This window comes from Brachyhypopomus gauderio, chromosome 8 (genome assembly GCF_052324685.1).
Source record: "Brachyhypopomus gauderio isolate BG-103 chromosome 8, BGAUD_0.2, whole genome shotgun sequence".
NCBI lineage: Eukaryota > Metazoa > Chordata > Actinopteri > Gymnotiformes > Hypopomidae > Brachyhypopomus > Brachyhypopomus gauderio.
Window position 1 is genome coordinate 10,556,837 of NC_135218.1, and position 16,948 is coordinate 10,573,784.

General features: G+C 43.9%; 1 protein-coding gene across 1 annotated transcript; it reads right to left on the bottom strand.

Moving 5' to 3' along the window:
- Positions 1-9,400: 9,400 nt before the first annotated feature.
- tgm5l (transglutaminase 5, like) lies at positions 9,401-16,230 on the bottom strand. The gene is given in 15 exon segments (XM_077014331.1): positions 9,401-10,067; positions 11,808-11,944; positions 12,106-12,141; positions 12,144-12,265; positions 12,663-12,872; positions 12,960-13,016; positions 13,111-13,350; positions 13,757-13,860; positions 14,088-14,223; positions 14,338-14,515; positions 14,646-14,774; positions 15,031-15,149; positions 15,321-15,563; positions 15,692-15,868; positions 16,208-16,230. Coding segments are annotated over 15 exon segments (2,064 nt in total). The 5' UTR covers positions 16,215-16,230; the 3' UTR covers positions 9,401-9,898.
- Positions 16,231-16,948: the final 718 nt, after the last annotated feature.

Genomic DNA, 16,948 nt, shown 5'->3' on the forward strand with positions numbered 1-16,948 from the left:
AATCTCCATTTAAAAAATCGATGTGCAGTTGTATCAGGCTTATAAAAAAAACAGCTTGTCAGAGTTCGACTAACGGTCAGCATGCGTGATGCAGTGAAACCGCAGTATGGTACTGTCACATTTCAACGAACAATACGCTGCATACTTGCTCCTCTTCCCCCTTCCTTCTATTGTACGTCCTTCTCCTCGTTCTCAGTTGCAGACAGAGCTAATGGGCTTATAGATGACGCCAATCGTTGGCTCTGCACTCTGCGGTATGTGGACGACTGTCACACGTATCCCCATGCTCTGCTCGTAGCTCCCCCACAGAATAAACTAAGAATACACAGACTGGGCATCACTAGGCATGTTCTCTCCCCAGGCCATTATCCTAGAAAACAAGGTCCCACACCACATTCCTCTTCTCTGACACATGCCACGCATACACATTACTGTATAACAATTTGAATCATGGACTATTTTTGTACAATCAAATCACTTCTTTTCAGATTAAACTACACTTCTTAATGCAACTTGGGAATGATTTGAGATTAACCATTATGCAATACCTGAAGTAATACAAACACTCCATTATTTTCCCCACAGGCGGTGTGCTGCAGTAATGGCACATTGGTTATAGTTGTAACGGGGAGCAAGGCCAACGCAAAGGCTGAGAAGAGTGGGATTAATTAGGGATGATGCTGACATCAGGGTCTTGAAGACAGGGAATGCTCACAGAGACAACGCAAATATTTCCAGAACACAAAATGAACAATGAGCACAACACACAAACAAAAACAGCATTAGGAAATACACTGGAGGCTAGAAAAGGCTAAGGACAAGAATACATGCACAGAGTACAGTGACCAGCCCACACTAGAAACAAGAGGTACACGTACAGAGGATAGCAGAATAATGAGAGTAATGAGATAACCAGTGAAACCAGTTAGACACAGAAGGCAGAGAACTAAACTAGGCTGGCTGGGATGCGTTACTTTAAGCCTGTCCATATAATTCCAAACCAAGTACTATTAGGTTGAGTCCTTGGTTCAGGTACATGTGAGGTTTCTGTCTTACTCTGGCTTTGACCCTGGACCATGGCCTCTACACATCTTCACTTCATCTATGATTCATATCAGCGGGGCTTCCAGAACTGATTACCCTGTCAGCCAGAACCATGCCCTCCAAAATATCCATTCATCTGGCTGCTTTTATTTAAAGAGTGTGCTGGGTGTGTGTATAGTTGCTCATTGGTTTTGAATACACATAGACAAACCATGGATCATAGGAGGTGGAAGCTGGTTATTACTGGCTTGGGATTGACGACATCACGTATCTCAACCAGTGAGACCTTATGGGTGGACCTAAGACTGCTACAGCGCTCACGTGAACCGGAAGAGAAGAGCACCCCAGCACGAAGATGAATTTGAGAAAGGTAGACCTGCCGGTCCGTGCAACATTTATCAGTTACATTTTCAGACTTGAAACTTCAGACAAGTTTCAGATTTTCCGTTTGCCTACTGTAATATGAAGTGTAAAGTGTACCACATCTGCTTGTGATTGGTATAATTCATAACGTCATTTCCGATAAGCCTTACGACAGACGCTGCACACTTAAGGCTCCCAATTTTATGATCGAGTGAATAATCGCAATTAAAGATTTTGCATATTGCCCAGCACTAATAATATACATAGACACACGCATGCAACCAGAGAAAGACAGACATAGAGAGAGAGAGAGAGAGAGAGAGACTCAGAGGAGGCCTAAAGATAGAGATTTGCATGTATACATCCATATATGTGTGTGTGTGACCAGCACTTGTCTTACTCACTGTGTGTGTGTGTGTGTGTGTGTGTGTGTGTGTGTGTGTGTGTGTGTGTGTGTGTGTGTGTGTGTGTGTGTGTGTGTGTGTGTGTGTATGTGTGTGTGTGTGTGTGTGTAAACTAGTGTTATCTGAGTCATCCAGCTGTGTCCCACTTCCTGCAGTGGGGTGAGGGTGGCTGGAGCGATTTAGTTTGCGGTGTTTAAAATTAGCAGCGGCATCCATCATCTCTGGCTGGAGAGGCGGGGCTGTGGCAGCACACGGCACTGGCCATTCGTCAGCCGTGCCCATCTGTGCCAGGGAGACGCATCATCAGTCAGCACCGCCACGCCGCCAACCCACTACAAAAGATCCAGCCCGTGGGATCAGCGTCACCACGGGGACAAGCCCCAACATTCACGCAGCTCTCCTTCACCGAGGGGCAGCAGAATCAGAACACTGTGGCACACAGACACGCTCAGCACCACCTCTTACACATGATGGAGCAACACATGTGCCATGACTTCCTGATTGTTGTGTTTGCGGCTGCGCCTAAGTGTTAAATAGACACTCGTATTCCTCGGCATTTGTACTGGTCCGAAATCAAGTAGCGCACCTTCTAGGAAGTCATCCGAGCGCACAAAGTGCTGAACACGAACACTTGCCTGTTGTCTTTATCTCCAAACACAAGCAAACGGCACAGTGTTTAACACGTGCACACCTACACTTTACTGCAGTCGGGTGAGCAAGGCCTCCTTTATCACACCAACAGAAGAAGTAATGGCTCCCAGTCCTACTCATGTTCTCCTAGCAGCAGACCTCAGCATCATTAGCATACTTAAAGGTGATGAAGAGTCCTAAAGGGACCTGTATGATGAAGAGCCCAGAGAATTCTGCCATTAGTAATTCAACCAGCTGTCCCCAGAGGAACGGCCAGCACAGGTAAACAAAGCAGTTTATATACATTACAGTGCAGCCACTGCAAATGATGGACATGGTTAATTACACTGGGGACACAAAGATCTCCTTGTGCCTATTAAGTTCTAAAGTTCTGTCTGGAGATTTGAACTATCATCACTGTGCAAGTGATGGTTTTCATACAAGTCCAGTTTTCATTCTTAGAGTTTACTGTTTGTTTTGTTTCTGCTGTCTGTGATGCAGTGTTCAGATTGTGGTTATATCTTTCTGACACACACGGTGCTTTGGAATCACTAAAAGGTTAGACAAGTTCACATTTAAACTGATTACGCTGATACTTTTTATAGGATTATGCAAAATATATGCTAAAATATTCACACACATGCTGCAAAATGGTATACTTAAATTAAATAGCCTAATATGATTTTTACATAAACAATTTAATTAAACAGGATATTATTCATTTCTATTATTCATTGACCTGATCTGCCAGGTAAGAGTAACACTGTTATTAATGGCTTTTATCATTGCGGGTAACAACTGCAATGTCAAAGGTTCAAATCAAACCTGCATGAAACGGTGTTTAATAAGTTGGACAGTTTGGTCTTCATGTGAGTTTTCCTAAAAACACTCCCCACTTAAGATTTTCCTTTGTTTGGTGAGAAATGTAGCTAGAAACAATACATCAATACATCAATACAAGGTACATACATTAATAAATACAGCATAGCATGTAAATTAGGTGAAATAAAATAAAAGACAAAAAAAAAACTAATGTAAAGCAGGTCTAAAATAAAGCAGCAGATGATTCAAAATTAAATAACCCTCTTCAAAGTTCCCAAATCATCAAGATCCCCCAGGTCACATGTCCACACTAGAAAACACACAAACATTTCATTTCTGGTCTTTATAACTCAATAGAACAAGGAGTCAGTTTGAGGTTGATGGCTCAGAGCACACTATGGGAAACTAGATACACAAGTGTAACCAACACCAAAGACATGTGTACACTTTAAAGACAACATAGGCTCCAGCTGGCTATGTGCGGAATGTTCTAGTGCATCCTGATTCCCTGCTGTAGTGAAAGCAGCGGCTCTACTCAGATGGTGTGTGTGTGTGTCTGTGTGTCAGCTCAATCAGGCCTTTAGGTCCCAGTGGAGAGGTGCAGACCCACTAGGTACTGATCATTGCTAGCTGACTTAGAGTAGCGAGAACACTTACTGCTGAGGATAATAACAGGCTTTAAGTTAATCCTTAAGGCTAAACCTTGTCTTCAACTATACGGAACTTAACTTTAGGATTCAGAATAAATTATTGCATATTAACTGTGTCTACATGTGGGCATGAAACTGAAACTTGTTCACCTCTAGGTGGGAATATCATACCAATCATGCTTAAAATCCTCTCTAATTTAATCCTCTCTCAGATTTATAGGTTTATACTTCACTCAATGTTTTATTATGACCAGAGGCGGTCTTTGCATAGAGGCGTGGCTAGGCAACTGCCTTGGGCCCCTCCCACTGCAACCCACTGTATGGGCCCCCTGACTAGCTGACTTATTTCTCGCATATTAATGTTGATGGGCCCCCTAGCTAAATTCACCTTGAGCCCCCAAATTTCTAAGTCCGCCACTGATTATGACCACAGGGTCATGTGTGTTTTTTCATTTAAATTCCAGTAGCATAACATTTGTAGATTCTTAAAGAAACTAAGATCTATTATTGATTGTATAAGAACAAAACGGTGACATTATATCTACCAACTGCTGTACATGTAAAGAATTGCTGGTACATTCACCAGCTGTTTGAGGTACCCTGGCCACAGTCTTAAACCAACAGTTTTCAGTAACGGACTTGGGAGGCTAAAACTGCTGCAGACGCCACCATTAACACAACTGCTGACTGCCTCAGGCTCCACAAATGAGGAAAGTCATCACGATGGTCATGTGACCATCCCGATGACCTGTCAATGGGGGGGCGGAGCAGACGTGCCAGTCTGGCATCCTAATTAAAGTGTGTCTGGTGTTCTCAGTGATTTCTGCAATGCAAATCTATGTTTATGTGAAAGCTAAGCATGTACTTTGGTTATGTGAGATGTTGCTCTCCTGCGTGCTATCTTCTCCTCCTACAGACAGGAGAGACACCTCCGCTCCATCAGACCAGGTGTGTAAGGGGTCTGCGGGCAGTGCAGTGCCAGTCGATGAGGGAAATGTTCAGGGTTAAAGGAAGGGTCAACCTTCTCAATCACACCCTATAGGATCTCCTACTGTCCCTGTGAGCATCCAAATCAATATCTCATTACTGTGTCTTCCTCATATACACTCTCTCTCTCTCTCTCTCTCTCTCTCACACACACACACACACACACACACACACACACACACACACACACACACAAAACAAAACACACACTCTCAGACTCACACACACACACACACACACACACACACACACACACACACACACACTTGATCTTGGTACTCATTGCCTCCCTGTTTTTCCCTCTTCATCTTCCATCCAGACAAACAAAACTATGGAAATGAAAACAGGGCTTATCTTCACCCCATAATTTGACTGGTGAAAAACCAGACAAACAATGCAATTTAAGCTTCCTACAAGACAGAACAAATGTTGGATTTCTTTCCAAAATGAACAATGTGTCTGTCGAAAACATAATTTGGACAGCACACAAGGAGGTTAAGATAAGGCAAATTGGATTTTACTGAAAGTTAACAAAAATGCTTTCTTAAGGTTCGAGGTAGGGTTAACAAATCAAATAATAAAACAACTGTCTTGAGAAGGTGTAATCAGTGATGAGAAGGTGCGCATACATTTTTAGAGAAGTTGATATTTAATCATGCATTCACAGAGATGCAATGAATGTTGAAAGCTTCCATAATATGACACTGTGTCAGACAATTAATTTGATCTGTACACAATGCATGTCAGCATGTCTTTGTTCAGATGTGACGTGAACTGTGGAGAGGAGAGCTGTTTAGCAGCTACAACACTCTCTGTCCTCGCCACACACGGCTAATTCAATTCCAGAGAGGTGACTCACGGAAATAATCTGAATTTCAATGTTATGTCCTGTATGTCATACATTGGTATACAAGTATGTAAAATAGAAAGTGAAGTGTCTATATATGTGAGAGAGAGAGAGAGAGATAGAGAGTGAGAGAGAGAGAGAGAGAGAGAGAGAAATGAGAATGACAGGAGCTTCTTAACTGCTCTTTTCTTGTTATCTAACCTCTACCATTTCATTACAAGTAGGTCAGCCTAAGTCAATCACTTCCATCTTAAATTAAAATTGTGACAATGAGGTTTAGAAAATGTTATAACACAAAGGGAGAGACTATGTAATAGTCATTTCCATTTCATCTGGTAAATGAAAGAATGTGTGCGGTTGTGCTTATAGACAGGAGTCTGCTGGCAGGGGGGGCCTTGATCAGGCCTGCGGGGTGGCAGTGTCCTTCCCCAGGCATACGCACCGATCTGGGGGAGCAGCTTAGCTGAGCTCGTACATCCCAGGCCTCAGGTCAATTGTGTTTTTCCTTAGTTATTAACATACGTCAACGTGTTGGCTTGAAGAATTGTTCAGGAAATATGTTTTTTGTCACATTTGAAATGAATTTTTCAAAAATGTCTCACAAGCTCATACACATTTGCACAGATATGGTGTCATTGGCTGTGTTCGAAATAGACTACTACATACTGGATACTGCATACTGGTCCTCGTAGTATGCTGTACAGTTTCCAGTATGCGACAAAAGCAAAGCACACTACGGGGTCACGTGAACGTAGCGTTGCATGATGGGATGCAGTACACCACGAAGATAGCTCTGTTCGCGTACTGGAATATTTTGCGGAAGTAGTAGGTCATCCGGGTATGTTTCGCGTACTGGAAATTTTCATTTTGGTCACATACTGCATACGGCATACTGATTTGGGGCTCGATCAGTATGCCAGTAGTATGTAGTAGACTATTTTGAACACAGCCAGTGAGTGCCACAGTGCCTAAATGAAAGCATTTTTGGTTAATTACACAACAGTGTGGGCGCACCAGGTCGGGAATTGCGAAAGCAAATGATGAGTAAGGTCCATGTGTCATCAGGAAAGTTAATGCTCTTAGGAAACCGGTTCTACCCAGGCTAGGGTGGGGGGGGGGGGGGGTGATTCTGTGAGCTGTAGGCAAGATGTATTGTGAAACCCTCATCACAGCTAATGTTGCGATCACAGTACTGCAATCTCAGTGTTACAGGAAAACAAGCTCCACAACACAGCAAATGGAGTAAAGAGAAAACATGATCCCTCCGTTACACAAACACAAACAGATGACTTCATTTTTGCCTACTTGAATCTCGGTGGAGTACTCTGTGCATGTCTCTGTGTATGTGTGACATGGTTGCGTAAACGCTATTTTCATGAAAACACATTCAGGGCAAATTTATGACATTTGTCATATTTCAAAGCTAACATACTCTGTACCTCTGCCCAATGGAGGGAAAAAAATTAAAGAAAATTTAAAAAAGAAGAAATACCATAGTCTATTATGTATCTCTATAATAACAGGGAGTATAAAAACTAGGATCCAAAATGAATTGATTTGTGAGGCGGTTAAAGGGGCCCCATCATAGCAGGGCCCCAGGTAGTCAGGGCAACCATTACATCCTAGCAGGGCCCCAGGTAGTCGGGGCCCCAGGTAGTCGGGGCAACCATTACCTGACACGGCCTTGCTCTCATTATTCTTCCATGAATGTAGATCAATAGCAGCTGAATGTGATGCAGTCAGAGTAGGGGACACACACACACACACACACACGCACACACACACGCACACACACGCATACACACACACACACACACACACACACACATACACACACACACACACACACACACACACACACACACACACACACACACACACACACACACACACACACACACACACACACACACACATTTCATCCACCTCCCTTACTAGTGGAGAAACTGCACAACTGCTTCTTTGGATGCGGAATAAGGTGTTATTTCGTCTAGTCTCTAATCTCATGATGGGTATAGTACTAAAGAGGTGGGCTGTGTTCGAAATAGATTACTACATACTGGATACTGCGTACTGGACTCAGTATATACTGGATACTGCATACTGGTCCTCGTAGTAGTATGCAGTACAGTTTCCAGTATGTGACAAAAGCAAAGCATACTACGGGTCACGTGATCGTAGCGTTGCATGATGGGATGCAGTACACCATGAAGATAGCTCTGTTTGCGTACTGGAATATTTTGCGGAAGTAGTAGGTCATCCGGGTATGTTTCGCGTACTGGAAAATTTCATTTTGGTCACATACTGCATACGGCATACTGATTTGGGGCTCGATCAGTACGCGAGTAGTATGTAGTAGGCTATTTCGAACACAGCCGTGGACACAAGGCTGATCTTATGAGTACAGCCCTGCGCTGCTAGGGGTGTGGTCTACAGATGATAAGGATCATGAAGATCTCCACCAGAAGCAGGTGTGTTAGAGTACAGCTGGGTATAATCTGGGTAGGAAGCTCTGCAGTTACCCAGTCCAGAGGGTCTCAGTCCTGCCGTCAGGGACGCCCAGCTAGATCTGATCTGTGTTCTGTTCAAGTTCCCAATACATGATAGTGAGGTATTCAACAGTGCTGCTTATCTTAGTTTTGTGTAGGGGTCACAGCACTGGCTGGATGAGCATGAAATCCCCTTCCTGGCCCATTACTGCCTCTCCTAGTGCACATTAGAATAGCTGTAGGCCTACACCAAACAACAAATATCACAGAGTATTTAATCCAAACATTTCACAACACTGCTTTTAGGTAGACTCCTGTAATAACTTCCAAATAATAAATGTATACATGTATATAATGTATAAAAATGAATAAATGAAATATTTACTGTCGATATTCTCAAGAGAGTCAACTCAAATTATGAATACGCAAACCGCTGTTGGAGGGCAATCTGCTGGTTAACAAAAGCTCTTTAGTGCCCTCTAGTGGCACGTTTTTCAGCCTACTGTTTAGAAGGGAGGTTCCATTAACTAGAAGATTTAGCCAAGGATATTAAGATTTGTACTTAAATTGATTTTTTATTAAACAAAATTGAATTTAAAAAATTAAATAATAAAATGTTTTGTCTTTTGATCCAAAGTATGTTCCTTTTGGTCATGATTTGATTATATCAAATTTGATGACTCAATTTGAAAGGTTTAAAAATAGTTAAATAGCACCTCGTGCCATCTGTTTGAGGTGCAGTTTTATATTTTGTATATCAAGATTGATGAATGTAGCTATATAGTTGATGGGATAAAAGGATAAAAAAGGTTGAAAAGGTTAGAACTGAAGTGCAGGTTTGTGCCTTGGGCCAGCAGTTTAATGTTTATACCAAGGTTGTACCTTGACATTTCAAGTATGACAACCAAAGGAAAGCTCAAAAGGCTAGATGTAGTGCCAGCTATAACGTTTGGGACAATGACACAATTTTCCTTGATATGTCCCTCTGTGCCAATATGATGTTTTGAAGCTTAGGTCGGACATTGAATCTTTACACCAGTTTTGAAGATTGTTATAGTCTTGAAAGAACTGTATTAAGGAAATATACACTTCTTGCAAGTAAAACAAACAGTAATTTCTTTAAGCCTATATAGAATAATAAGTTCAAATGCATACAAAATCCTAAAAGCTTAAAAAAGACCACATTTATTTAGTATTTACAGAATAGTAAAAAAAATCAAATCAGCAATATAAAAACATTAATATTCAAGAGTTACATAAATTATCTATATATTTTATATTAATAAATATAGCTTACCACTGCACTATGAAATATTCACACAGAAAATACCTCCAGCTCTCAGAAGAATATACACAGTTGTAAGTTCAGAATATGAATGAACATCTGAGAAGTCATGAAGAAATGAAGAGTTCTTAAAATATAAAATAGATCAAAGGATAAAAAGTGCTAGAAAGGGTGAGGATTAAGCAGTCGTGAGTTAAGCAGGAGTGTGTTAAGCAGACACTGTCACAAAAGCTTAACACTGTTAGTGCTATATAATGTAAAGAGAATGTAAATGAAAGTGAATGTGATAAACAGTAAACCTTCAAAAAATCTACACCAGTGGAACTTTGTTACAACACTTATTTGTTAACACATTTAAATACAAGCTTAAACACAGCTTAAAAATGACTCTGAGTTGCTGGCAGAACTGTAATGGTTTTGAATCCACGAATAACAGCTCCATTGTTATTCGTTCTGAGACTGGCATGTAACATCTTGATTCCTGCCATTTTTGGAGTGAATTTGACTGTTGTCTCCATGGTCTCGCCTGGCTTCAGTAGAGCAACTCTGCAGCATGGAAGGAGAGAAAGAGTTCAGCCAGAACACTGCCCAGTTACTACAGGTTACTACAGCCTGAACACTGCCCAGTTGCTACAGGTTACTACAGCCTGAACACTGCCCAGTTACTACAGGTTACTACAACGTGAACACTGCCCAGTTACTACAGGTTACTACAACGTGAACACTGCCCAGTTACTACAGGTTACTACAACCTGAAATCTGCACAGCTAATACAGGTTACTCCAACCTGAACATTGCCCAGTTAATAGAGGTTACTACAGCCTGAACACTGCCCAGTTACTACAGGTTACTACAGCCTGAACATTGCCCAGTTACTACAGGTTACTACAGCTGGAACACTGCCCATCTACTACAGGATACTACAGCCTGAACACTGCCCAGTTACTACAGGTTACTACAGCCTGAACACTGCACAGTTACTACAGGTTACTACAGCCTGAACACTGCCCAGTTACTACAGGTTACTACAGCTGGAACACTGCCCAGTTACTACAGGTTACTACAGCTGGAACACTGCCCAGTTACTACAGGTTACTACAGCTGGAACACTGCCCAGTTACTACAGGTTACTACAGCGTGAACACTGCCCAGTTACTATAGGTTACTACAGCTGGAACACTGCCTAGTTACTACAGGTTACTACAGCTGGAACACTGCCCAGTTACTATAGGTTACTACAGCTGGAACACTGCCCAGTTACTACAGGTTACTACAGCTGGAACACTGCCCAGTTACTACAGGTTACTACAGCGTGAACACTGCCCAGTTACTACAGGTTACTACAGCTGGAACACTGCCCATCTACTACAGGATACTACAGCCTGAACACTGCCCAGTTACTACAGGTTACTACAGCCTGAACACTGCACAGTTACTACAGGTTACTACAGCCTGAACACTGCCCAGTTACTACAGGTTACTACAGCTGGAACACTGCCCAGTTACTACAGGTTACTACAGCTGGAACACTGCCCAGTTACTACAGGTTACTACAGCGTGAACACTGCCCAGTTACTATAGGTTACTACAGCTGGAACACTGCCCAGTTACTACAGGTTACTACAGCTGGAACACTGCCCAGTTACTATAGGTTACTACAGCTGGAACACTGCCCAGTTACTACAGGTTACTACAGCTGGAACACTGCCCAGTTACTACAGGTTACTACAGCGTGAACACTGCCCAGTTACTACAGGTTACTACAGCTGGAACACTGTCCAGTTACTACAGGTTACTACAGCCTGAACACTGCCCAGTTACTACAGGTTACTCCAGCCTGAACTGGTCAAAGCGCATGCCAGAGGCAGGTGTGCCACTCCCCTGCCACCTTCACTCAACTCTCCCATATGACCAAACATCACACAGGAACTACACCCTGAATCAGCTGCTACACCCAGGTGTAGCATGTATGGTGATCTGAGATATACCGATGGATGGAGGCATGCCTGCATTACGGGTGGAACAGGACAGGCAGTTTTCTTTTGCTCTCTGCAACAAACAGCCCAGAAATAAACCCACGCACTGCTGAGCCAGATAAGAGTGTTTCTGCTTCTGCTCCTGTCAGTTATCTGAAGCCAATATTACCTAGGCCCACATTCCCAGAAGCGCAGTGGTTAAAAAAATAAAAATAAAAAACCCATTTTCTCAAGAATTGAGATGACCTCATTATAAGAGAGGTTGGAGGTCGAACTGCAGTGATGATGAGCTGCAAAACTTCCCTCGTACCTGAGGAACACTTTGTCCTCCAGCAGACCTGCACCTGTTACCGCCAGCACTCCGCTCAGTGCCCATGAGAATGGGTTGGTGAACGTCACCACTGCAATCTGGCCGTCGCAGGCAACAATGGAGTCCTCATTCTCAACCTGCAAAATAAACTAAAATTCTTGGTACAAGACCAAGCATGCTACAAAAATTTCCATACACCATACTCTGGTGTGATAAAGTTGCAAAGAGTTACATTAACACACACACAGACACACACACACACACACACACACACACACACTGACAGTGGCTGCCCCACCTGTATGTTGATGACGGGGCTGCTGATGTTAAACTCTCTTCTGAGGCCAGCACCCTCTCCTGAGAGGTCGTGTCCACCAGCACCACGGCCAGGTTGACCAAGTGACTGTCCCCAAGCGCGGCGCATTGGCTGGACGGGATCTGGTGTTTCAACACCTTACCTGAGCCAAGAACCAAGGAGAAGAAATTTGACTGCAGGTTTTTCCAAGAAAATGCTAACAGGAAAATGCTAACTCTTTCTCATTACAACCCTCACCTATAGGCAAGTTCTTTAGCACTAAATACACGGTTTACTGCAGGAATACCGCATATGCAGGACAAGTTTCCCCAAATGCAGATAAGACCAACGTACAGACAGAACAGCCATTTAAATTCACAGCTGGAAAACCCTTTTAGTGTCGATAAGCTTAATCTGTATTTGGTGTTAGGAGCAGCTGTCATACACACGCATGGAAGAATATGCTGAGCGCATATCCACACACACACACACACACACACACACACACACACACACACACACACACACACACACACACACACACACACACACACACATACTTTCATGAGGAGCAAGCTGGATCAGGTTCCGAGCCTCCCACAAGGTTCGGGACGGACTGCTGTTGTAACTCTTTGCCTGAGCGTTCACGTGTTCTCTCACTGATTTCCTAACGTTGTCCTTGTTAGTGACAGTGACGGAGAAGGTGACGTGTTCTCCCATAACAGGCACGTTCACAAGGTGCAGGCCCACAGACAGACCCCCAGCTGATCCTACGCAGAAAGAGAAAGAGACACCTTAGCACTTTACTGTGCTTATTCATGGTCCCAAAAACTGTAAACGGTCCAATCAGAACTCACTGGTGCCATGTGCTTCAGGTAGCCCTGGCACTGAAAGAGCCATATTTAGAGTTGCATCTGGAGAAAAAAAAAACAGCATTTCAGGCGTGTAAAAACACAATTTCTGAAAGTCTCCATTTGTTGTCCGTCCCTGTCACGCATGCACACACACCTTTGCTGTGTTTGTAAGTGGAGGTGATGTCCTGGAGGCGGTTGGAGCCCAGGCTCTTGGTACAGATGAGCGTTCCCACTCTCTCTGTGTCCATGGTGCAGGTTTGCTTTTGCCCCGGGCAGACCACGTACACACACACGTCGGCGTTGACCTCAGCGTAGATGAACGGGGTGTCGTAGGGTGTGTTGAGCCGACGCTCACGAACAGCTCGGACCGGGGCGGGACCGCACCTGTACACTCCTGTGACATGTTGGGATATGGGACGGCAAATTGAGTCTTGAGTGGTTAGGTGCAAACTCCTATAGGGTTACGGTGTATTACTATAACAACTGGGCAATTTGGAAGTTAGCACGTTTGGCTCTCAGCACTGAGATCTTGGGTTCAAGTCGCTATCTGAGTGGAGTTTCTCTGTTCACCCTGTGCCTACATAGGTTTCCTTTGGGATCTCCTTTTTCCTCCCAAATATGGAGGTTAGGTAAACTGGATGTCCTTACAAAATACTGTGTGTGTGTGTGTGTGTGTTTCTCCATGTATAATAAACAGTTGTCCGAGTGTGTGTGAATGTAGTTCCATTCATTCAATAATGTCTGTGGATCAGTGATGCTCTAAGCTTCTGCGGGTTTAAGGACAACAGAAGAGGACTGACCGCCGCTCCTCTCCTGGGGAGTGGGATCAAGAACCTGCCAGCCATCCAACCCTGATCCCAGATCAGGCCTCTTCATCCAACACTCCACCCACGTGTGGAAGTTCCTGCAAACAACACAGCTATCTCAGCAGGCTTTTGCTCCCTCGTCCATTCAATAAATGTAAGTAAAAACAGTTATTTGGAAAATGTTAGGTTTCCGTATGAGGAAAATAAGGGGCTAAGTACACTAGCAAAATATTCCATCCAGAAGAAACACAATTGCTCAGAGTATTACTGAACGACTACTATTACAGAAATTCAGAACAATATTCAGTAGTGCATGACTGCTCACCAGATGCTGTCACGGCCCTGTGGCAGCTTTTCTCCTGCCTCGTTGTAGTATTCCTCGATCACCAGGTTCCCATTAGTGTCGTGAGCAGAGTTAAAACATGTGACCACACGAGTCGGGATACCGAGGGCTCTCATGACTGATAAGAACACACAGACACACAGTGCTCTCCATCACATGTACTGGCAAACGTCCATAATGATGTAGCTTCAGAAACAGCAGCGTTGTGCTCCACACCTCTGCCGTTCAGCACCTGTGCACATGACGCCAGCAAAAACCCAGCACTGTCCGTATTTGATGGGCCTGAAGCGGGACAGGGCCCACTGTCTGAGGATGTCCCCGCTGCCTGTCCATGCGGAGGGCGGGATGCCGCCACTGGAGTCTTCCGACCAGTTCCCCTCCAGTACGCCACAGTCGTCGTTACAGTTGATCTGCTCAGAGACAAACACGGATGGAGAAAGCGAGACTGAGACGGAGCAGATACGCAGGTCGGAGACGCAGGGCAAGGAGGAGTGGAGAGGAGATCTGAGGAGGGGGAGAGGAACACGAGAAGGTCCTCACCATAGCTGATACTACGCGGCTGATGTAGACGGGGTCAGCGCGCTGGCCGTAGTCCTGCCTCCAGTTCCTCTTGTGTTCGTTGCTCACCTGCAGCAGCGTCATACAGATGTCCAGGATGCCCCTCTCATACTGCAAGTACACCAGCAGAACATACCAGAACATTCCAGAACATCCCAGAACATTCATCCATGCTTTCACAATGTCCCTTTACAAAATGTATCAGTATGAAACAATACACATTCACTTAAGTCTAAAGTCATTAGTGTCTAACGTAAAGACCCAACCTTCTTTTAAGGTACTTTGAAATGCTTTTTCCAAGTACCTTAAAGGACCTTAAGGAACTGAGGACAGGTTAAATGCTAAACATCAGTGGGAAGGCCATTACCTGATCAAAACCCCAGGGTCTGAAGATTATGTTTTTGGGTGTGCCCTGATACAGCAGACCAAAGTCATTCCTCACATATTCCTCCCTCATATTCTCATCAGGCAGCCACACAGAGTCAGCTGAAACACACACACGCATGCATATGCACACACACACACACACACACAAACAAACACACACATTCCGTCAGTGACGTGTCACGTTCAAGACTCAGAAGTGTTGCGGCAGGACCGGGTACCATGTCTCAAACGCAGACCTTCTGTGAGACCTTCAGGTGGACCGAGGCTCACCTTCGCACCACGGGTTGCAGAGCAGAGCGAACTGGCCCGTCCTGCCGCTGTGTGACCCAGACGGGGACCTCAGCAGTAACTGGAGCCTGTAGACCCCGACCGGAGCAGTAGCGGGGCTGACCACCCACACTGTGGCCCTGTAAGGAGAGGTCGGGCCCGGCCCGGCCTGCTGGAACTGGGCAGCCCACTGAGACTGGGGCGGCTCTCTGGAGAGGGTGAACGGTATATCAAAATGAAGGCCATCTGCAGTGGAGAGAAGGAATGAAGGAGGAGGGGATTAATGAATCATACATGAGTGGAGAGAAAGTGAACAAATAAATAAAACAAGACATACAGGCTGAGGTGCAGGTTTAGATGGAGCGATAGCATACCTAGCACCGCTCTGAGAATCAGGTCATCTGTGATTCTCTTCAACGGCCCACTAAACCCAAGAGTAAGTCTGAAGGGCTGCCCTCTCCTCACAACCAGTGAACTAGAGCTTAAGCCTTCTGTCCTGTGATGCTTATGGTTCTGAGGCTTGTCCAGGTTCACATACTGAAGTTTCAAAGCTGCACACACACACACACACACACACACACACACACACACACACAAAAACACATAAGCATCTGAAAAAAATGTATGGCACTACAGAAATTTTGAAAAATGATGCAAATGGTGTGTAAACAGGACATTGAGATGTATTTCAGTTTCATGACAATTTCTGAAACAGCTAAAAACCGGTGTTCTGTCTTTTGAAGAGATGTATTCATGAATAATAAATACCAAGTAAAATGTTACCTTTGTAGATACACAATAACTAAATATACTAAATAAATTTAAATACTTCTTCCATTGCACTTACCCTACCCTACCGGGTGCAGATACGGATGTTTCTAGAAGCTTACCTTCCATTATTGCTTTGTCCTGTTGCTCTGTACCTTTTCACACGGACAAAATATTTCACCCTGTCTTTATATTAGGCCCCAACTGGCACGTGTGTGAAGGTGTGCAAGGTGACCAAACTGGTTTTGTTCACGTCAGATTCAAAACATGCAACTCTTTGTGCCGATGTATTATGCAGTGCCGAGACAATGTGTTGGTTTGTGTCTCTGTCTCACGATGGGAGTCTCAGGCTAAAGAACTCACTCCCAATTAAGTTACAAGATAATATGCAAATGAGAATGTTGCAAAGCTAACAAATTTCTTCCAAAACAAAAAACTATTTATTTATTCATTTAGTGACTAGGTGCAATTAGTGTCACAAAAACACAGTAGTAGGCATGAAGAGGCACATCCAAAATACATGGATAAATACACACACACACAGTAGTGTAGAACAACCCCCAAACTTTGTGTATGCACTTGGAATAGATGGCTGGGCCATTGACGGCTTGTGAGTTACACTCTGTTGATTTAAAAAGTAAATAATATACAATTAACACATCTAGAAACGGCCACACCACCCAGATTCCACAGAAGATGGCCCAGTACTGTAAAATAGTTCAGAGGAAATTCTAAAGCATTTCAGGTATGGGAAAAACATTAATCATTCAAGCTTTTTTATTGTATTTGGCAACTTAAAATATGCTGCACAACAGAACCGTTGCAATAATTCCTGGATACTGTTTAATGAAAAACAACATAGG